A 22,430-nucleotide genomic window follows, 5' to 3' on the forward strand; every position below is an offset into this window, starting at 1 on the left:
TGCCTCCCACTCCCAACCCACCTAAACACCGCAGCATGATACTGTGGTCCACAGTATCAAAAGCCGCTGAGAGGTCCAAAAGAACTAGGACAGAGGAATAACCTCTGTCCCGGGCCCTCCAGAGATCATTAACCAACGTGACCAATGCCGTTTCCGTGCTGTACCCCGGCCTGAAGCCCGACTGGAGGGGGTCCAGATATATATTGTGAAGACCAAAACTGGATGCAATATTTCAAGTGTGGTCTTACCAAGTCATTATAAAATGGCATTAAACTTCATGTGATCTTGATTCTATTCTTCTGTTTATATAGCTTAGAACTGTGTTGGCTTTTTTGGCAGCTGCAGCACACTGTTAGCTCATATTTAAATGATTGTCCACTGAGACTCCAAGATCCCTTTCATAGTTACCACATAGTTACCAGGTTCCACCTATTCTATACTTGTTCATTTCATTTTTCTTGCCTAAATGTAGAACCTTACTTTTCTCACCATTGAATTTTATTTTGTTAGATAGGGCCCAGTTTATAGTATTACTAAATACCTTCACCTGTCTATACTGACAAGAAGAGTTCTGCATATGCTCAAGGCACTCTATTCTTTATTGATACTTAACTCAGATTATAATTTATTGCTGTTCACTAAACAGGGTCTCATTTTTTTCTCTTGTTTATTTCCCTTCCTCCCAATAAAAAGTGAAGGAATTTCAGTCTGTAAACTCCTTTCTTCCTTCCATCTCCTATTTCTGAGTGTGTGCGGGGGTGAGGTTGAAGAAAAAAAGTGGCATAAGAGGATCTTACAAAAGATTTTAAGAAAGGTTAATCAAGAGAGGGAGACACTGTTCTGGAAGCAGATCAGCCAACCTAAGCTTCCATCTTGACACATGCCAATGCAGCTGGCTTTCCAAGGAGGGGTAAATAGGAAGGCACGCCCCATCAAATGGAAGCAAGCTTGGCAAGGAGGAGAGACCACGTCAGCCACCACACAAGGCAGCAGGGGAAAATTGGAGTATCAGAGATTGTAATGACAGCAAGACAGTCTTAGGAAGCTGTGGGAAATGAGTTAACTGATTTACATTTAATGTTTAAAATGTTTTTTGGGAGGCAAGATTCCTTAGAATCAAATGAGTTCAGAAGTGAGCAGAAAGTTAGTTGTCTTTGGGGGGGGGGAAACAGACACAAACCTTGTCAGGGGCAAAAGTGTAGCAAGGCATAGCATAGCTATGAAATGAATCCAGATTAAGAAAACAAAAAAATCTTCCTTAACCTTAACTACAAGCAGATTATTTCTTGGTCTCACATTTCATTACTTTTGAAATTGTAATATTATCAGCCAACTTGAGTACATAGTTTGTGAAGTTAAAGGAGATCATAACTCTCTTTCAAAGTCTTATATACTGTCAAATGAAAAGATTAGAATTCGATTGTGGAGAGGAGAAACCAATCAAAATACTCTCAGAAGAGACAGGAGGAGGTAGAGGGGCTCCACTAAAATAACTACAAAACCAAAGAAAGCAGAGAGTGTGAAGATATGAAGTATCATGTATACATGTGCATATGTGTGTATGGATATTTGCATACCAACATATAAATCCCTAGACTGTTATTTGAAAACTGATATCCTCAACTTGGGCTATGGTTGCCATGGGTTGTATGTTGTTAAATGTAAAAAATGAAAAATCTGTTTAGAGGAAGAAAGCCTGATGATGGTGATGATGATGGTGATGATCGTGATGATTATGATATAGTGTGTATGTGGGTCATGAACAAACACAGCAAGAGGCAAGAGAAGGTTAGCTAGACAAAATAATGGTGACACAAAATATAGCAGGAACAACATCAAGCACCACTTTATAGCTGGAAAGCATAGTCAGGGGGCGTCCAGAAAGTGCCAAATATCCAACTCTCCCTCGCTCCGCCTTTTTTTTTTTTTTTTGGACAGAAATCCCAAACTGGCTTGTCTCAAAGTAGCTCCCTTCAAAGGACCGGGAGAAAGGGACTGGATTGGCGAGGGATCCCAGAGAAAGGCTTGGATTGGCGAGGGATCCCAGAGGAAGCGCCCTACAAGAAACGGAAGGGGGATAGTAAGGAGGGAAGAAAAGGGGAACAAGGGGGAATAAGCGCTTTTTGCAGTGTCGAAACCGTCGAGCTTCTGCTTTGGTGCCTCAGTTTGCGCGCACAATTTCTCTGTTTCTCTCTTCTCCCGCCTTCACCTTGATGGTAGAACCTGGACAGCTCCTCCTTTGAACGCGGCGGCGGGCTCCACAGCCTGCCTCGCCGCCTTCAATTCCCCAAAAGGGTCACAGACAATGAGTGCGGGAAGGGGAAGGGGGAGGAACGGAGAGAGAAAGAGACAGACAGAGAGAGAGAAACAGACCAAGAACTCAGACAGCCTCATTCTCTTTTGTAAAGCTTCAAAATGTCCACGTCCTCAAAAAGAATGGAATCAATTTAACATTCCCACCTACTGCCCGCCCCCTTTCTTCCAAGCAGCCCACCCCCCTTCCCCCTTCCTCCTTCTGCCTTCCCCGCCCATCTTAGAGGCGTCCTCCCTTCTCCATCTCCAGATCCCAAAGTAAGGGATAGGTTGGGGGGGGAAGTCACGTGACGACCACGGCTCCTCGAGCCCACCCTCATCCACTAGCCAGTTTTGCTAATCTCCTATTGGCTGAGACGCGTTCCACGACTCTGCCGGAGCAAAGAAACTCCTGCCATATAAATAGGGCCGTCGAGGGCTTTATTATTTTAGCATCCAGGGCAGCAGGTTTCTGCTAAGTTTGGAGTTACGCGCCCCACGACTGTATGCCTGCGTCCCTTAGGTAAAAGCTCACCATCGACACCCAGGGACTCAGAAACACAAGGAGTCTGCATGTCTAGCAATTAGACATGCTCAGCTTTGTGGATACACGGATTTTGTTGCTGCTTGCAGTAACTTCATGCCTAGCAACCAGTCAATGTAAGTGCCTTTGGGTCTTATTTGCAATAGGGTGGGGAACGGGGAAATTGAAGAAAGGAAGACTGACTTGGGATTGAAGTACTGAGAAACTTGCTATAACTGATACTAGAGTACAACCTTATATATTTTTAATCAGAAATACGTCACTCAATATGTCGCAAAGGTGCTTTTTCAGGAGGCAACTGGATTTCCTCGTTTTTCTTTGAAGACGTTTCGCTTCTCATCCAAGAAGCTTCTTCAGCTCTGACTAGATGGTGGGGAATGGAGCCATCATCCAGACAGAGCTGCAGAAGCTTCTTGGTTGAGAAGCGAAACGTCTTCAAAGAAAAATAAGGAAGTCCAGTTGCGTCGTGAAAAAGCACCTTTGGGACTGAGAGAACTAGTTCGAATAGTTTTGACCATATCCCACCGTTTAAAAAAAAAACAAACCACCATTTGCCCTGGTAAAGCGCCATTCGGACAGATTGCTCTAGGGTAAGTAGCGTAAGTATCTTAGCTATCCCTTTGCAATGATTAGAATTGACAAAAGGCCTTCTTGCTTCAATCGGACGCAACGAACAGTTAAGATTGATTTAAGACTTAATGAATTTTTCCTCCTGCTTTTCTTGGCTTAGATCAAGAGATCCTGGCCAAACGCCAAGGCGACTGTCTGTCTCCTCCCTCCTCGCTCCTCCTCTGGTTTAGGAAAGAGAGTTGGAGTTTAAAAGAGAATCCAAATCCGAAGTAGGAATACAAAGAAACGATTTACATTCTGATTAACTTGGAGAAATAAGAACTCCTAAAGTATCTTTAGAGAAATGTTAACGTTATTGTTCATCTTCGTCATGCCATGTAAGGAATTTAGAAAACGAGGTGATAACAGTTCGCCTTCTGGGCGTTGTACATAATCTTTACTGAAGTTGCTGAAGATGCTCTAAGAGCTCCCTCTAGAGGAAAACAGGAGGCAGAGCAGGTTAGACTATAAGCATCCCTGAGCTTGTAAAGATTAACAGTTTTTAATAAGAAAATTTTGTGGGAAGTAATGTTCCTAAACAAGGAAAGACTTTGTCAGCAGACCTTTCATCATATTTTTTTCTTGAAATTTTTTTTTTAATAAAGAACCACCAAATAAAAGTGTTTCCTGATGTTTTTATCAGGAACCAAATTTATATGGTGGATGGATATTCTAGTTATGACATGTTATTAATCTCAGATTGCTTTTACCATAAGATTTTAAATGGTTTTATAAATAATATTCTAACAAATAATCTTAATAAGCAGTGTCTGTTTTTTAGTAAATTATGGAAAGACACATTTTGATACTAGCAATTAATTTCAGCAAGTCAATATCTTCTTTATCTTGATACAATAAAATTAAAATGAATTTGCTGAGGTCCCCAACTAAGCTAGCATGGATTTAAATTTGCGGCTGCCATGTCTAAACAAAATTTTAACAACTCTTCTATGGGCCTCATTCCTAGAACTGTAGATAAACATTGGAATTACACCTAAACATTCTGCATAATTCAAACTTGTCAGAGCAGTCAGTTTAGGTATGCCTTTAAATCCATGCACAAATGATGTTCCTATTGCTTACTAACACATCCATTCCCGTATTTTGGGGGGGGAATGCTTTCCACTTTGAATAATGCAAATCCTAGCTCGCTGCACATAGTTGGCCTTCTTTGATTTCAGAGTCTAAGAGTTATCTGAGAATTCCTGCACTATAAGCGAGACTAGAAAATTAGTAAACAAAATAGCTTGGAGAAGAAATGGCAAACTACAATTAGATCTGGTGAAATCAGTTGGCAGTAAGAGATTCTATAATGTTGAATAATTATTCAGGATTGAATTCAGCAGTACTTTTTTTGTTTTTTAAAATGGCAAAGTCATTTTTTCTCCTTGCCACTAGAGGGCATCCTATAGACCTAATACCTAATACTGTAAAACTGAAGCAACATTATTAGTTTGCTTCAGTTTTACAGTATTAGGCATTAGGTCTATAGGATGCCCTCTAGTGGCAAGGAGAAAAAATGACTTTTTCTAACCAATTAGTATTTCTTTCTACCATTTAGTTCTCCTTCGCTTCAGGTTTCACTTCCGAGCATCAGCTTTTCAAAAACAATATGTAACTTTATTCAGACACCAGACCTAAACCATAATTATAATTTATCCTTTCACCAAAGTAATTATATATATATACTTGAGATAATAAGAATTTGCTAAATTAGTTACCTCCGCTATGAAGTAATGATCTGATTCAAATCAGTCATCAACTTTTAAGCATAATACCGTAGTAATGTGCCAGCATCACTATTAAATTTTAGAATAATAACAATTACACATTTGAGGAAGGAGGAGAATGATAGGGGTTTTTTTTCGAGAAGTTATCTGAAGTATATAATTAGGCTGTCATTCTAAATACATTTAGAATGTAATTTTACAAGCATTTTCCTGAAATTACATACTACTGAACTTAGTGGGGTTACTTCAGTGTATGACCTGCCAAGAAAGGCCCATTGAATGTAATTCAGCTTATTTCTGATTAAGTAAGATTCCTGAGCATTTTTTGAAACTAGGTAGCAGAATTACTAACATGATGGGTTCATGATGCATCAATACATATGTGTTGATACAGGTTTGATACATAGCATTGCAAGATCCCAAGAGATCTCTGTCACAGAAATGTCTCATTTTTTTCAGGTTTAGCTATATTACCCAGTAGCCAGAGACAAATGTATGACAAATAAATTGTTAACAACGTATATATCAAAAGTAGTTTCTTGTGGTTCCAATTTTAGTGCTAAGCTGATAGATTTGGCTATTCAATTATAAAAAGAATGCCCAAACAAAGGAACAAAACCAGAATGTAGACATTTCAAATACATTAGATGACAACGAAGTTTCAACAATATGGGATCTACTTAGAAGTCTTGTGCAAACTTTGTTTTTGAAACAACTGGCATCTCGTTGATGCCACATCACAATCTACATGTGGAAAGGTAATTTGGACAAAAGTCAAAACCAATTGGTTTTGGGTATCCAATTGGCCTTCATATGCCTGGAAAATGTGGTGTGAAATTGTTTCCCAATTTTAAAAAGAGTATTAAAAAAATAATAATTTGTGAATTATTTGCTAAATCTCAATTCCCAAAACTTACTATTTTGCAATCATATTCAATTTGTTCTCATATCTGAAAGGATGTGAAATAATACAGTGAGCAGAGAAGGAATTTTCCATGTTTAACAAAATTAGTTTTGCATACAATATTACCTAACGAATTTTCTTTATCAACATGATTCTAGCACCCAGGAAAAAAAGTTTATGTAATCAAATTCTGAATGATCAAAAAATATTGGTATAGATATTTAGAAGGTTTTCCATAAATTTGGATGCATCTTGAACCTAACACTCTAGAGATTTTTTTTTTTTTTTTTAGTAATAGGGTTTATATATGTCCAGGTTTCATAGTATAAAAAAAACTCAGGACACATCTAGGTTTATGAGTTTCTACCTATGGAATTTCAAACATATTTTTTCATGTTATAATACATTTTATTGAACATATCAATTGAATCAAAATTCTTTGTCAGAATATGCTGCAAAAATCAATTCTAAATAAGCTTTTTCTAAAGAAAAAAAGACATGATATATTTGTATTTCCTACAATCAAGCATGTCATAGTGTAAAATGCAGCACTTCAAATGTAAAACTGTTTGCAAATTAATACTAACTATCTGTTTCTTCTTGTTATTTTTTTCCAGATGTAAATGAGGTCAGTATAATTATTGTAAAATACAAGAGAGCATTACATAGAAATACCAGATGGCCTTTTGGGGGTGGGGGAGGGGCATGGCTATTTACTAACTACTATTTTCAAAATGTGCATGGGTAAGCTAATTACTAGGTTTCGTGAGTATTGCCCCAAATATACCCATCCCTAATTTCCTAGTGGGCTGTCCTTGTAATAAAAAAAAGTACCTTCATATGTGAATGCGGGATTAAGAGAAGAGTCACATTGCATGCATAGTAATTTCCTTGCTAGCTTTTGGATTAGGATTGTGAAGCATGAATGAATTCAGGTATGCTTTTTAATAATACCTAACTTTTGTGACACTAACTTGATTTTTTGTCTTTCCAAATTTGAAATTGTTCAGGCTTCTTTGTATATAATAATGATTAATGCTAGCATCTAGAATGCAACATTACTAATTTAATACTTTCCTTAAATTCATTTTTATTTCTTTCTAGGCAACGGACATACACAGGGTAAGCAATCTTAGGAACTTCTTATATAAGAATTATAGATTAGAGATTAAAGGACAACTGATGCTTATTGGTACAAATAAGCCCTTTTGAAGTACAAAATTACACTGAATGCAATTTAAAGTCAATCCAAACACAGAACCAGAATTTGGAAGTAAATATTTTAAATTCTGAACTGGTATAATTAAAAATGGCTTGCTTTCAGAAGTTATGGGTGCCCCATCACTGGAGCCTTTCAAGAAGAGACTAGACAGCCACTTGTCTGAAATGGTATAGGTCTCCTGCTCATGCAGGGGGTTGGACTAGTTGACCTCCAAGGCCTCCCAACTCTCTTATTCCATTAGGATACTACCGAGATTCATATTTAGTCTTGTATGATTTCTCTCAAACAATTGTTAATAAAAACACTCTTCATTGAAACTATGCTTCAGCATAAAGAATGGGATTTCAGATGTATTAGAGTCCAACAATAAGTGGACTCTACTTAAATTGGTATTTGAAATGATTATTAATACCCTTAGAAGAAAAAGGCTTCTAAATTATATGCTCTAATGGTATTATTAATCATTTCAAATACCAATTTAATTTCATGATTTAAAAATATTTCTAAGGAATATACTCAACTGCTTTGAAGACTAAATATATAATAAATGAATACTAGATGTCTAATGATTGGCACCCCTAGAAAAAAAAATAGAGTTTTACTTATATATATTATACATCTCCACTCATTTTTTTACAGAGGTTTATAAGTCATCTATTAGTTTGTTGACCTGATTCTTGAATTAAGTCTTCTCTTGATAGAGAAGATCTCTTGATAGAGAACTATATTTATTAATAGAGTAGCTTTATTAAGAGAGTAGCTTTTTAATCTATCACATTTAATATCAGATAGTTATTATTAATATTGCATTATTCTCTAAATAATTATTTGAAGGTTCATTTCCAATTAAGATTCCTTATGTTTTTTTTCAGGGTCTAAGAGGAGATAAAGGGCCACGAGGAGAAAGGGTAAAAGATTGTTTTCCTTTGGTTGTATTATATCTGAATCATTTTGATTCAAATAGGAAAAAGCATAATCATTTGTCCTGTGGAATGCAACCAACCCCTAGAATGTCAGTGTTAATATGGTGTCTGATTCACACTTTTCCAAAACTGAGTCTTAATCATGTATGTGTGTATGTGTACACAGATATACACACATGCAGTTTAAATATCCTGGCAGTTTGAAATCACAGAATTGGATCAATGCTATCTAAATGAGGCTTCAGTCCCCTTCACTGAGGATTTTTAATGGCACTAAAATAAGGGTCTTGGTCTACCTAAAAACATCCGTCGTGGCCACCTGTCTTTTATGTGCTGCAACTAAGCCCTTCCCACTAACCCTTCTTACTCGGATGTATTTGTATGTTTTCTTATATAAGTCACTTGAATATAGTTCTGTGTGGAATGGAATCAATTTATTTGGGAAAGCAGATATAATTTAGGGAGGCACATAGGATCTGAGGGGAATGTATAAGTTTATGTCAAAATTGGGACAGCAGACATCTTAATTTTATAGTTTGAAAAGTCAATGGCACAGTTTTATTATTCACAAAATCCTACATCAATATCCAGGATTTTTCAAAGAGTTTTCACCAAAACTACATCTGCAGATTATTTTTATGTATTGGGAAGGTTTTTGCTTGTTATAATTTAATTACTTAATGGATGATCATGGGGTGTCCAAGTAATCAAAAATACAAAAGAATCAAACACATTTTCCATACAAAAATTTCTAAAATTATTGCTACAGAATTCACATGTTACAGTGACAAAAGCCTCACTTTTCTTTAGCGTACACTCAAAAAATTCCTTAGTCCTTATATACAGAAGATAGACATGATCCTGAGTTCATCAGTGGCATCCCAATTATGACAGAAAAAAGTCATATATAAAACTTTTGACAGCAGCTTCTGCCAGTCACTGTCAATAATACTATACTAATATTATTAACTGTTAGCAACTACTTCAGCTTAAAGCAGTTGCCTTTTTTCCTTGAGATTCTATGGTTTTAATGTAGCTGTGGAATCATTAATATAGATACCATAGTAATTTGTAGACACTATAAATCTACAATCTAATTTTGCTTCCCCAAACTAAATTGTAGGTCATTTCTGCGATATACTTCTTATGACAAATACTACACACACACACACACAATACCTTATGATGGTTTTGACTCCCACAGCCTCCAGCCAGTAAAATAATTTTATTCCTATTATATTTGGCTAATAATTGAGGTACAGAATACAACATCATATTGTAAAGTAACAAATTAAGAGAGTAGCTCTTTGTCACAGATTAAATCACACATATTTTAACCTATAACTCTGCATATGTGTGTGTGTGTGTGTGTGTGTTGTGCATATGATATTGGTATATATATCCAAAATCATATAGGAGCATTATTTGCTATATGCAATGTTAAACATGACTATGATATGACATAAGAAGGTAATATGTCCCAGTGAGGCTTTCTAGACCAACCATCGTCAATCCAGTACTTTTGATATGTATTTAGAGTGCAGTTCCTATAATTCCTAATTAGCACAGAATTCTAGGTATTAGTCTAGAGTCACTTAAAGTATGCTCTTCTTTAATAATTTTAATTAGCTAACAATGAAATAGGCACTGCTGTTTGGTATTTAATGTGTGTAAGTTAACAATATTTGTATTCAGAAAATGCTATACGATCTACCAAACAATTGCCCAGAAGGAGCTTGACAATAACTACTCTCCCTCCAAGTTTAAGAGTAGGTGTTACCAAACTTTTTTAAGTTGGAACATGCACTTGGCTAAATCAGAATAGATTTAGTGAAAATAATGTGCTATGGAAGTATTTTAGCTTAACAGTCCATCAGAGTTTTTTTACTAACAGTCTGATGGAAGGTCTTTCAAATCAACCCCATCTCATGCAGTGCAGATACTGTAAAGGGGCAGCATAAATTATTAAGGATCTGAACACACCATAGTATTATGTTGGAAGTCATTTTCAGTCTATCAGACAATACAATGATATTTGTTAAGTTCTACCTGTCTTAGGTCATGGTTAGTTTAAAAGATTTTTTGTATACCTCCAGCCTCTCCATTTGGAATAAAAGTTGGGCATTGTTCATAGGTATGCAAAAGTCTATTAAGCTATATAGTATAAGTTCTATTAAGTTCTATAGTGTTATACATTTATGAGTAAACAATGCTGTAATTATTAGTTAGCCAAATTCTCAATGTTAAGATAACCTCCATTTATGGTGGCAAACAGACACAGCTTAAAATCATGGAAGTGAATTCAATATTTGATTAAATGTTTTAATAGGTTTCTGTTAAACTAACAAGCCTGAGGATGACCACTGTAGCATCCCATGGTCACATGATTAAAATTCTGATGGTTGGCAACTGACTCATGATGGTTGCAGTGTCCCGGGGTCATGTGATCACCTTTTGTGACGTTCTGACAAGCAAACTCAACGGGGAAGCCAGATTCACTTAAGAACTGTATTACTAACTTAATAACTGCAGTGGTTCTCTTAACAACTGTGGGAAGCAAGATTGTAAAATGGGACAAAATCACTTAACAGCCATCTCATTAGCAATAGAAATGGGTTCAATTATGGCCATAAGTCGGGGACCCCCTATACTATCACTCCTGCTGTTGTAGATGAAATATCTGTCATTTTGTAGGAGCAAGCCAAATGCTCAAATATCTAAGAAGCAAATTATCTTCCTCTTAAGTGACATTTAGGAATGAATGCACATACACTGCAGGGTCAAAAGAATAGATAGGGCTGGCTCATATAATTACACCAGAATAGTTAAAGGTTATTGGAATATTTATCACAGGATGTTCAGGTGTTATCTTCATAATTATTCCAGTTTCTAAAGCTCAAATTATATAATTCATATTCCTAGAATGTTTGCCTTTTGTCATATTGCCTGGGAATTATGGGAAGTGTAAGGTGTAAAGCAAATGTTTACAAAAGATTGATGTCAAACCTTTCCCAAGATAATGGGAATATTTCTTTTTCTTATGCCCTGCTATAAGCCGTCCTGAAGTTTGAGACTCCCATCTGTATATAGTTTTAACTCATATCAAATATTCACATAAAATTATCCATGTATTAAAGCCTCTAGGGATTCAGTCAAACAGTTACATTCATTTCTTTGGGAGGCAATACCATTGACCTCAATATGACTTACTGGTAAACAGTCATGTCTGGGATTGCATCCCTAATCTTCCAGTTTCCTTGAACATGAAGTTTGGATATTTATAACTTATAAAAATTATGAAGCTAAGCGACAGACTTTTTGTGCTGAGCAATATAACATGAAGTCTATGAAATCTCCCCTAGTTTTTTTCATTTTTGCTTTGTTACTGATTATTATATTTTCTCCCCTAGGGTCCAACAGGTCCACCAGGCAGAGATGGTAATGATGGTCCACAAGGTCCTCCAGGGCCCCCTGGTCCTCCTGGTCTTGGTGAAGTAAGGCTTCCAACTTTTTATTTTACTGATGATGCATTTAGGGTCTAAGGATAAATATTTATATAATACCAAAAAAGTCACAAAAGACCCATGATTTTAAAGCAGGAAGTATACATTTAAATGTAACTTTTCAAATGTATTTCAGATGAACTAAAATATGTGCTTCATGTAACTTAGAAACATTTAAAGAACAACTATTTAATATACTGTTCTCCATTTTCATTCTTCATTCTTCCTTCACTTTACCCATTTAAGAGCCATTGGATAAGTTGATGTTTCAAAATCCCAGAAAGTAAAAATTGAATATTTATTATGATAGAGTAATAATCAGACTCTTAATACCATTTAATAGGATGGAGTTGTCATACCTTTTCCCATGTAATTACATTTAATATATATTAAAATAAGTATGTTGATATCTGTTATTATTCATTTACAGAACTTTGCTGCTCAATATGACATGTCCAAATCAGCTGATATGGGCCATGGACCTATGGTAAGCAAATGTTTCATTTCATACACATCCAAATTGTATCAGTGGGTACCTCCAACGAGGCAAAATGAAATCAGCAATAAGGCTTCACAATATTGCATTTCAGCTATGTGATGTAACCCAACATAAATTAGTGAACTATGGAGCCATTTTGACTTTTCAAATACCATTAGAACCCAAACTGTGCTTGGCAGCGGTACACCAGTCAAAACTGTCCTCTACAAAAGATAATTATTACATAATTATTAGAAATGTATATAACTGCGGTATTCAATAGCTGAATTTACAGAAATCTATCTAGAAATACTGTGAAACCATGCATGTAATGCTTCTGCTAGCTGTGATTCAATGAACTGTACAAGAGATAGATGATCTTTGTACCTCTTCATTAAGAGATTACCACCTTCATAAGCATTACAAATATTGAAGTGGTTTTGATACCAATTTCTAATACTGCATTTGTCTTCTTACATGTTACAAACACATGAAGTTGTGAGAAAACAGCACTCCTTAATAATCTCAGAAAAGTAATACTTGCTTGAGAGATACAGCATCTAGACAGAAGATCCCAAAAGCATTAGAAAGCAGGAACAGCTTCAGAATTCAACAGAATTGGATAGTTTATTTCCAGTTTGCAAAGAATATCAATCTAGAATCAGCCTAAGTGAATTTTCAATGTACATATTTTGTTTCTTCCAGACTAGGAAAGGGTATTATACCAAAGGACCCCCAAACCAGGAAGCCAGCATTGCTTCAAAATATGCAGTTCAGAATAAGTTGTTGTCTTGGCTTAGAGTCACATCCTAAACTTAATTCTATCTGTACTTATTTGACCAGGAAGACATATATAGTGATTGGCTTATGGTACCATAACTTCTCTCCATGTGGTTGCAGATGCTTGCAATAAGCTTTTGAGCAATGATCTTATGGTTACCAGTTGTCTCCAACTTTCCTCATACTTGGCAGTTTATTTACACATATTTTCTGTATCCTTCCATATATGCGTGTTTAGAGAGATGTCCTAATGAATTGGTTCATCAAATTAAAGAAATGTCCTAATAAATTGGGACATCAAATTTACCTCCTCAAATTAACCAACCAAGTTATCTCATCAAAATATATGATGTGGTATACATTCATTGGTAATGTCACTTTTGCATAGTCATGTTCTATAATTCTATAATACCTATATTGATCATAATGTGGAATTGCAAACCAGACACAGTTTTTAGACAAATAGCTCCCCAGTCAAGTGGCCTTCATATGTATCAGGACACTCAAAACCCCTATATAAAGTCTCAACTCATTTAGAAGGCAAAAGATAGGGAAATCTGCATTATTAGTTTATAAACCTCACTCACTGCCTTTGTCTACATATTTTGAAATGAGGTTATCAGAAGAAATCTGTTGCATATTGCATTAAAATATTCTTCCAATAGAAGAGAATATTTGTAGCTCAGGGTTGAACTGTGGGGTACTTGGTGTTCTCTGAACTTAGTTGTTTTCATGCAGATGTTTTATTGCCAAACTAGGTGACATAATCAATGGACAACCAAGCTCAGAGAGCACCAAGAACCCCACAACTCTTGTTTCATTTATTGGACAGGACTGAGCTATATATTCCATATATAGTGAAGTGTATCAGTAGTTGTCACCTCTGGTCTTGGATCTCATTGAAAAGAGAGATAATATATTTAACTCTGTAGAATAATTTATTGCCTATTCCAGTATATTTAAAGCCAATTTTGTCTAGCAGTTAAGCAGAGACCAGGCTAGAGACCAGGACACTATGAGTTTTAGTCTTGTCTGATGCTTGAAAGCCAGCCAGGGGACTTTGGGCCAGCCACTTTCTCTCAGACCCATTCCTCAGAGGGTTGTTGTTGTGGAGAAAATAGAATGAGGAAGGAGTATTAGATGTCTTCAGCACCTTGAGTTATTTATTAAAAAGTAATAAAGACAGGATAAAAACCCTCGAATAAATAAATATTGTCACAAGTGTAATGTAATATCAGCTTCATTTATAAAACAAGAAGCATACCAAGAAGTGTGGCTCCCTGGGGAAAAAGGGAGAGGGGACTATTAGCATCAATTCACTTAGGCTTCCCTTTGATGGACGTGCAAACTTTAACATAAATATGCTTAGGAAATTTCACAAAATTTAAAAAAATATCCATGCTCTCCCCCTTTCAGTTACCCGTGGCCACTAAAATTAGCATCTCTAGGGAACTGGAAACCCTCGGAATTGTCATGGCAAGGACAACATGGAAAACTTATATTATCTCATCTCGGAGTGAGATCTCTGCATAGCTTTTTTTTCTTTCTTTCTTTCCTGGCATCTCATTATTTAGGAGAATCCACTCCAATGTCACAGAGACATTTTGGGAAAATCAAGAAAGAAGGAGAAAGAAAGGAAGCTGGATTGAGAATGTTACTCTTTTAATTAATGTTCAGATTTAAGCCACATTGTAGTTGTTGGGAAGTATAACCGAGGTTTCTGGATCAGAGAAACTATATTCAGAAAGCCTTTGTGGTAAATGAAAGTGGTTACTGTCCTAAAGTAAAAGGGCAGAATGAGGAAGGAAGGGCTGCACCGATTATTATATAAGCGGAACAGGTTTTATTTATGCAGTAGAAACTTATTTTCTAATTCCAATTCTTTGGAGAAGATTCAAAAAGTTCATGGGACATTAGAGAAAGGAAGAAATTTTGATCTATCTGCAGTATTTGTGACTCTGGTTGAAAAGCCCTCTCCTATTATGGCGTATTTTTAATTTTGTCAAACCCCAATGATGAAAATCAGAAGGTGCTCCAAGCAGTAAAATTTTCAATTTACAGCCTGATTAGGAGGCCATTCTGTCTTTTTGTTCATACAGCTAAAAATCTTAGAGGATGCAGAACAGCCATAAAAGAAAAAGGGGTCAGAGGAGAGGAATTTTATTGAATTTTTGTCAATAAAGTAATATTTTTTGTCATTTTTTACTGAAATATATGTGTGAAATTACAAGATACCCCTGGGATTGCTGTTACAGTTCATTTTTCTATACACTTTTTCTCATGTTTGACAAGCTCATACCATGCTTGACAAGAACTATTTGACATCAGAACACTTTTGCTGTTGATTTGCACTTCTAGTACAGTGAGATCCACTGGGATCCACACTTATCTAATCCAGCTCAAAGTGTGCAATTTCTGAAATCAAAAACTGTGCCTCCCATTAAAAAATATTCTTTCTTCGAAAGCAGTAAGGTTAGCTACCACAGCAGCAGCAACAACAGAGGATCATGCAAAAATACTATGAGGATTTATTTTCTTTTAGACAAAGCCAGGCTAAAATGCTAATGTTAATTCTCCTCCAATCAAAAATAGTGTAGTGCTTAAATTCAGATTAGATAGACCAATGTAGGGATTAAACATATTTTCATCAATACTATATTAATGGTCTATTACACGGAAAGAATAAGCCAAGATTTGCTTTTTTAAAAAATTCCAATAAACAAAGTCTTCAGTTATGTTGTTTCTCAAACCCAGTAATCCTCAGACATCGCCTTCATTATTATTTTTAATGCCAAAAATATTATTTATTTAGACAAACTGTTACTATATATTTCATGACAGATTATTTTGATATGAATTTGACCTTTTAAAATATCTTTTTTCAGGGATTAATGGGACCTAGAGGCCCACCTGGAACCAATGGACCCCCGGTAAGTATATTCTGATCACTCCCATTGATAGGAGAGGGGTTTCATAAGCTATAGCTGTCCAAAAGCATGAGTTGCCAATATGAATGACTCTGTTACCTGCAGTATGACCATAGTGTTCCACATTGGCAAGTTCCATATTATAATCCTCAATTGGTGATCAAATATAACACGACTTTGAATTTTTCTAAATATTCTGCCATGGTAAAAAAAAAAATATTCCTTGTTTGATTCTTCTATTTAGCCCATTTTCCCATTTAAGCTTTAATATACCTGCTAAGAAGGATAAAGTATACAGTGGATGGCTTTATTCTATTTACTCAGCCATAGTATAGTTTATCACAATATAAATTTAGCCACTGGGCTTTGTAAACTAGTGTTTATGCTTAGCAACAGTATGAATCACAAAATGTGATTAAAACAAATCATGACTTAATATAATGTGAGACCTAGATAAAGTCCTCTTCACTATGACATGCTTGGTATTTCCATTAAATTATAGGAATAATTTGGAATATTCCTTCTGCCAAAACAGATTAGTAGAATTCTCCTCTATTATCGGTGTTTCTTGGTCACATATTTCCTCTACTGGAAAGAGGGGGGAACAATCTCAAGCACTTAAGAATTGCCTCAAATCTTGAGATGGGCAGCATATAAATTTAATAAATAATAATAATCTGATTCCAATAACTCTGCATGGTCACAGCTTGGCCATTAGAGGTTTTCCAAATTCATCATTGTGTCATTGAGCCCTGTGGTTGAGTCAGTTCAAACTATTGAACTGGTTACTGGTTGAGTCAGTTCAAACTATTCTTCAGGCACCTTTATTATACAAGAATGTGTACTTTGCTTTTTCTCACAAAAATTGAATAACATGTCTTCTTTCTATTCTAGGGTTCTCCTGGCTTCCAAGGTCCTTCAGGTGAACCGGGTGAACCTGGACAAGCCGTAAGTAAAACAATGTTTTACTATAAGAGCAATTCCAATTATTAAATAACTGTTTCATTTCATCCACAACACACACATTTTAATAGCCTGCATAACTCTACTGCACATTGTTTTGCAGGAATTTATGAATTTATTTTTTTCAGATCTAAATTATGTAAGATTTCCTGCGAAGTATCAGATCTTGTTTAAAAGGAAGTTATAATAATTGCATTGTATTGTCTTATATTAATTGAACATTGATTTTAAATGAAGAAAAATATTGAAAATTGGATTATGTAATGAGGAGCTATGCTTTCATGAAATCTAGAAACCATCTTAGGGAGAAAGGATTCAAAATTATGATTTTGATTTAGTTAAGTCACCATTCAAATGCAGGATAAAAGGATTGACATCTCTTAATTCTCATTATCTTGTTTCAAAATTAATTTTTATCACTAGGGACCCCAAGGTTCTCGTGGTCCAATGGGTCCTCCTGGAAAATCTGGTGAAGATGTAAGTATTCATAAACACGTCATGATTTTCACTAGCTGAATTTTATAATGTGCTTGATTACAGTATTATGGAAAATATGCAGAATAATCTCATGACACAAAAATTAATGGAGATTTTGCATGTATATGAAGAAATAATGAAGAAATAATATTTATGCCTCTTAAAACCTAGAAACAAATAACAAAAGTTATTCAGACTAATTCATGGAAATCATGGAGTCAATGGCAATGAAAGCCATCTGCTTTCTAGCCATCTAGCGACTTCCTTCTGCATTTAGTTGACTAATGTGGGAACAAACTGCTGGAATAGATGGACCAGGTTCTGCTTATGTTCTTAAATACAAGTTTAATTAATTTGCATATTAAAAAGTCAGTTGTTCTCTCCTTCTTAGGGCCATCCTGGAAAATCTGGAAGATCTGGAGAGAGAGGTGTTCCTGGACCTCAGGTGAATATTGTATTTGAGAGTGAAATTATTTGTTCCTGATTTTTATTATTTTAGTATAACCATATTCATCATTGCACATAATGACAGAAATTCTAGAACAGTTTTCTCCAATCTGATGCCCTCCTGTTATGTTCAACTTCCAGAATTCCCATTCAGAGTGGCTAATGTCTATACTGATTGGGGGGTTAAGAGATCCAAAATCCATCAGGAAGGAATGCTTCAATATTCAAAGTCTATAATCATAATTAACAGCGAAAAGCCTCTTTATGAAAAAGAGAGGCAATAGCTCAGTGGGAGAGCACATTCTTTGAATCTAGTAAATCTTGCTTCCTTTCCTGTTTTTTTCCACATCGAAGTTCCAAACTCTAAGTAAAGGAATAAAATCCCTTCTTCACCTTCTTCAGACAATATTGGATGAAATCAAAAAATAGTTCCATTTGGATCTGGGCAGTTTTGCACGCATGATGCTCACACTTGGATGGGCCAGTGACTATCTCAATAAAGCAGATAAATAATTTGTTACGTTGGCAGGAGATGAAACTTGGCCCACTCATTGTCCATCTGCCACTTCCATCTGCCTGAATTACAGTTCTTACTGCACTGATGCTGATCAATGCACATGCATTAGATCTAGCAATAGTGCCTGTAGAGTAAGTCAGTGTATTTGGAGATCTCACAGATATTTCTGGAAAAGAAAAGACTCCTTTCTAAAATACATGCATAGTTATTTAAATTCTAAAAGCTGGTGACTTGTTAAACTCACAGCCTCCATGCAACATCTCAGAAGTAAACATAGCAACATTGTTTGATCTTCTCTCATGAAATTTATAGAAACAGAAAACAGAGAGATTGGATTAGCATTCTGACAAACAGTCTTATATTTGAACTGTTAACCCTGTAAAAGCACAAAGTCATTTTTTAACCTCATTTGATAAGATATTCAGTTTGTAAACTTGTTCCCAGATACCGAAGGTCTTATGCTACATTTCAGACAGATCAGTTTCCTAATTAGTCCCTTATATCAGTTTTACATGTTGTGTAAATAAGATGTAAAGTTGTGTAAAGTTATTTACACAAACTAAGCCTATTTTCCTGTTGTTGTTTTTTTCAAGGGTACTCGTGGCTTTCCTGGAACTTCTGGTCTGCCTGGATTCAAAGGAATAAGGGTGAGTGTTTTATAGAGATGCAGGGGAATCTATTAAAAGGGTGACACCTTAGAAGATATTATGTACAACTGTTCCTCTAAGATCAGAGGTGCAAGTAACTCCTAAAATTTTAGAGCACATTTACAGAATATGTTATCATCATGCCCTCAGGATACCAGAACTGGAGAATCATGAAATGTACAGCAAGTAATATATTTCTTGTAACTGTAAAATGCACCCTTTGTTATTAATAAGAGAATTACTATTTATCCTGTTCCCTGCACCTGTCAAAAGCAATAGCTTTCATACAGATCAGAACTGTCCATAACCATTGGTTGTGTAGTCTACTCTTAGCTACACGAGCAGGATAATGTTTAAAGCACTAGTTTCCTAATAATAATAATAATATCAGCAAAGAATTCAGTGAGACATCAGAAATGCATTCTGATCAACCATCTTGGAGAGGGAGAAATAGAGGAAATTATAATGCTCATTCTTTCTATAAAATTTCATTCATGCACCCAGGAAGGGGGGGAGGAAGGAAGGAATAGCGGGACTATGAAATTATAAAGTTGAAGGGAGCTTCATCTAAATAACGTGTGAAGCTTCTTTCTTTGAATGCCTATCATTTAAAAATATTGTTCTAGATTTTTTATTTATATTACATAAAAGTAAATGTTTCTCCATAACAGGGACACAATGGTTTGGATGGTCGCAAAGGAGAACCTGGTGCTACCGGTAACAAGGTAAAGTAATTATTATAAATAATTTCTGAAAATATGTACTGGAGACCTGTAAGATCAAGGTAAATGCACCGAGAAACACAGAAAAAGTCCTTGCTGATAAAGATTTTAGCACAACATCCTGTTTCAAAAGAATAAAGGCTCAAAAATTCTACAGTTCTAGAAATATCACATATAAGTATTTATAGTGAGAGAGAGCAAAAAAATATGCACATGATGTTGCAATCATGTATTTACTTTCTTTAGAATAAAACCAAATGAATTATTTGAATAGATAAATGCACACTGAGAAATAGATACTGAGAAGCAATAAAAGTAACGAGGCTCATGGTTACCACTTGATCTTGAGATTAGATAGCAAAAATCTTGCAAGGAGTGAGGCAGAGAATAAAATATTTCAGATTTCCTTTATGACAAGTAATCATATTCATTAATTTATTCATTACTTTCTCCAGTTTGTCCACGAAGTAGTGTGAGGGTGGAAATACAACCTGGAATGTATTGATCCCAGTATTAATTATTGGCCTGAGGTGTCAGATTTAATTATACAACATACTATGCTTGTCTAGACATTACTTTTAGAGTATATCCTGGTTTTTCCCTAAATTATATCACAGTGAGCCTTTGTAAATCCATTCAAGAGACTTTTTTCAAGTTAAAGCAAATATCATTTTGACTGAAAGCTTAAAAAAATGCAGTAGGTAAAAATCAAACCTTTCTAACAAATTAAATATATATTTGGATTTTGTTATATTCTTGCAAACATGTAGTGATGACTATGTGTAGATCCATCATATGTTATATATTTTGTTTCTCTGTTGAAATGAATAGGAGAATCTTAACTGCAGGGAAGTGCTAGCAAGCTCTCATGCTTCTAAAATGGGCCTTATCGGTTCAATAGCCATCTGATAGAAAGACTGGATAACATCTCTATATATTAACTAAACTGTATCGAGAGCTAAACTATTCAATATAGCTGTGATATTGAACTTTTAGCCATTCAAATTATTGAAATCATATATCCTATTTATATGAATGTGACTGAATTGGAGCTTAGTTCTCCCATTGCTGGGAAATTCTGGGTTGACTAGTTTGCCTGGGTAACAGCCAGTATTTATTGTGTCCTTTTTATAGGGTTTTAAAATGTATAATTAAGCATCTTAATATAAGCTTTGTTTGATATCAATATTACTAAGTGTATGGTTGGTTGCACAGTCAACCAGGTGATTAAGAGTGGATTTGGCATTATTATCCATCTATCGAGTCATTCCCAAGGAACTGAGATACTGATTGATAATGATGGTGATGATTTCATTTTGCATTTAGATTTTAGAAGCATCAGCCTAAATTTTCCAGCACTTTTTCAAATATATCTGTAGTAATCTAATACAAATGTTCACAAGATGTATTTGCTCTTTACAGGGTGAACCTGGTGCCGCTGGTGAAAATGGTACCCCAGGACAAGCTGTGAGTGTTTTCTCTTACATAACTTACATAGGATTAAATTTATAGATTAGAATAGAATATAATTCTTTATTGGCCAAGTGTGGTTGGACACACAAGGAATTTGTCTCTGGTGCATAAGCTCTCAGTGTACATACAAGCAACAGGTGATAAATTATGATCATAATCAACATAAAAATACATTCATCATCATAAGATACAACTCTTAATGATAGTCATAGGACACTAAATTAGCAAACAACATAGATCATACTAGGATACTAAATAAATCAGTTATAAATATAAATCGTAAGATACAAGCAACAAAGGTATAGTCATAGGGAGATAAGGAGATAGTAATAGGAAAGATGAGAGGAATAATAGTAATACAGCATTACTAGGCAGTTTGATAGGTTGTAGGAATTAGCTGTTTAACAGGGTGATGGCATGAGGAAAAAAACTGCCCTTGTGTCTCGTTGTTTTGGTGTGCAATGCTCTATAGCATCGTTTTGAGGGAAGAAGTTGAAACAGTTTATGCTCAGGATATGAGGGGGTCTGTAGATATTTTCACAACTCTCTTTCTTGCTTGTGCAGTACACAGGTTATAACATATTTTAAAGCAACATTTATTAATCTCAATTTTATTGCCCCCAGTAATGGTACCCAAGAAAATTAATGATACTATTCTTATGCGTGTACTATGCCTTATTAAATAATTTGCATGTACTTTGCTTTCAGGGTGCTCGTGGTCTTCCTGGTGAAAGAGGAAGAGTTGGTGCTCCTGGCTCAGTTGTAAGTTATTTTCTTCCTGTGCAACAGCGTCTTAATTTTGTGTGTGTGTGATTCTTTTATTTTATACCAGGATTTTAAAATTGATATTTATTTTCTTTAGGGTGCTCGTGGCAGTGATGGAAGCGTTGGCCCTGTTGGTTCTGCTGTAAGTCCAGTTATCTTCTTATTCTTACTTTGAATGATGCAATCAGTGAACTTCACTGGGTCTACCTCTGTAATCTGTTTCACCTCTTTTCCCCCCTTTATTTAGTGCATAGCAGGGAGTTTTCAAAGCAATTTTCAGTTGTTTCCAAATGTGTATCAAGTATTTTCATTTCTATAATATTTATTGTGGCATTAAACAATGAAAGTCATATTTAAAAAGTGATATTTTGTATTTTGAATTAATGCTAACACAGTTTAAGACAGGTGTTACTTCTTGGCACTTTGGAAATGAAATATTATCAAGTCTCATTCTTAGGGAAATTCTAGAGACTGTTCAGCTAAAATTGCATGTCTTCTTCCTGGATA

General features: G+C 35.4%; 1 protein-coding gene across 2 annotated transcripts in view; it reads left to right on the plus strand.

The window, feature by feature from the left end:
- The first annotated feature begins 2,748 nt into the window (after window positions 1–2,748).
- The window catches only part of COL1A2 (collagen type I alpha 2 chain), a 51,044-nt gene continuing 31,362 nt past the window's right edge, over window positions 2,749–22,430 (plus strand). The window contains exons 1-14 of one of the 2 annotated variants that reach the window (XM_029283259.1): window positions 2,749–2,952; window positions 6,697–6,711; window positions 8,205–8,209; window positions 11,635–11,718; window positions 12,158–12,214; window positions 15,871–15,915; window positions 16,807–16,860; window positions 17,299–17,352; window positions 17,744–17,797; window positions 18,910–18,963; window positions 19,635–19,688; window positions 21,108–21,152; window positions 21,867–21,920; window positions 22,021–22,065. In XM_029283259.1, coding sequence (XP_029139092.1) covers window positions 2,883–2,952; window positions 6,697–6,711; window positions 8,205–8,209; window positions 11,635–11,718; window positions 12,158–12,214; window positions 15,871–15,915; window positions 16,807–16,860; window positions 17,299–17,352; window positions 17,744–17,797; window positions 18,910–18,963; window positions 19,635–19,688; window positions 21,108–21,152; window positions 21,867–21,920; window positions 22,021–22,065 — 690 coding nt within the window. In that variant the 5' untranslated portion in view covers window positions 2,749–2,882. Of the gene's footprint in view, window positions 2,953–6,696; window positions 6,712–8,204; window positions 8,210–11,634; window positions 11,719–12,157; window positions 12,215–15,870; window positions 15,916–16,806; window positions 16,861–17,298; window positions 17,353–17,743; window positions 17,798–18,909; window positions 18,964–19,634; window positions 19,689–21,107; window positions 21,153–21,866; window positions 21,921–22,020; window positions 22,066–22,430 lie in introns of those variants that run through there. The other variant, XM_029283258.1, reaches the window with a different exon arrangement.

The sequence above is a fragment of the Protobothrops mucrosquamatus genome, unplaced genomic scaffold (genome assembly GCF_001527695.2).
Source record: "Protobothrops mucrosquamatus isolate PMUCROS unplaced genomic scaffold, P.Mucros_1.0 scaffold45, whole genome shotgun sequence".
Classification (NCBI taxonomy): domain Eukaryota; kingdom Metazoa; phylum Chordata; class Lepidosauria; order Squamata; family Viperidae; genus Protobothrops; species Protobothrops mucrosquamatus.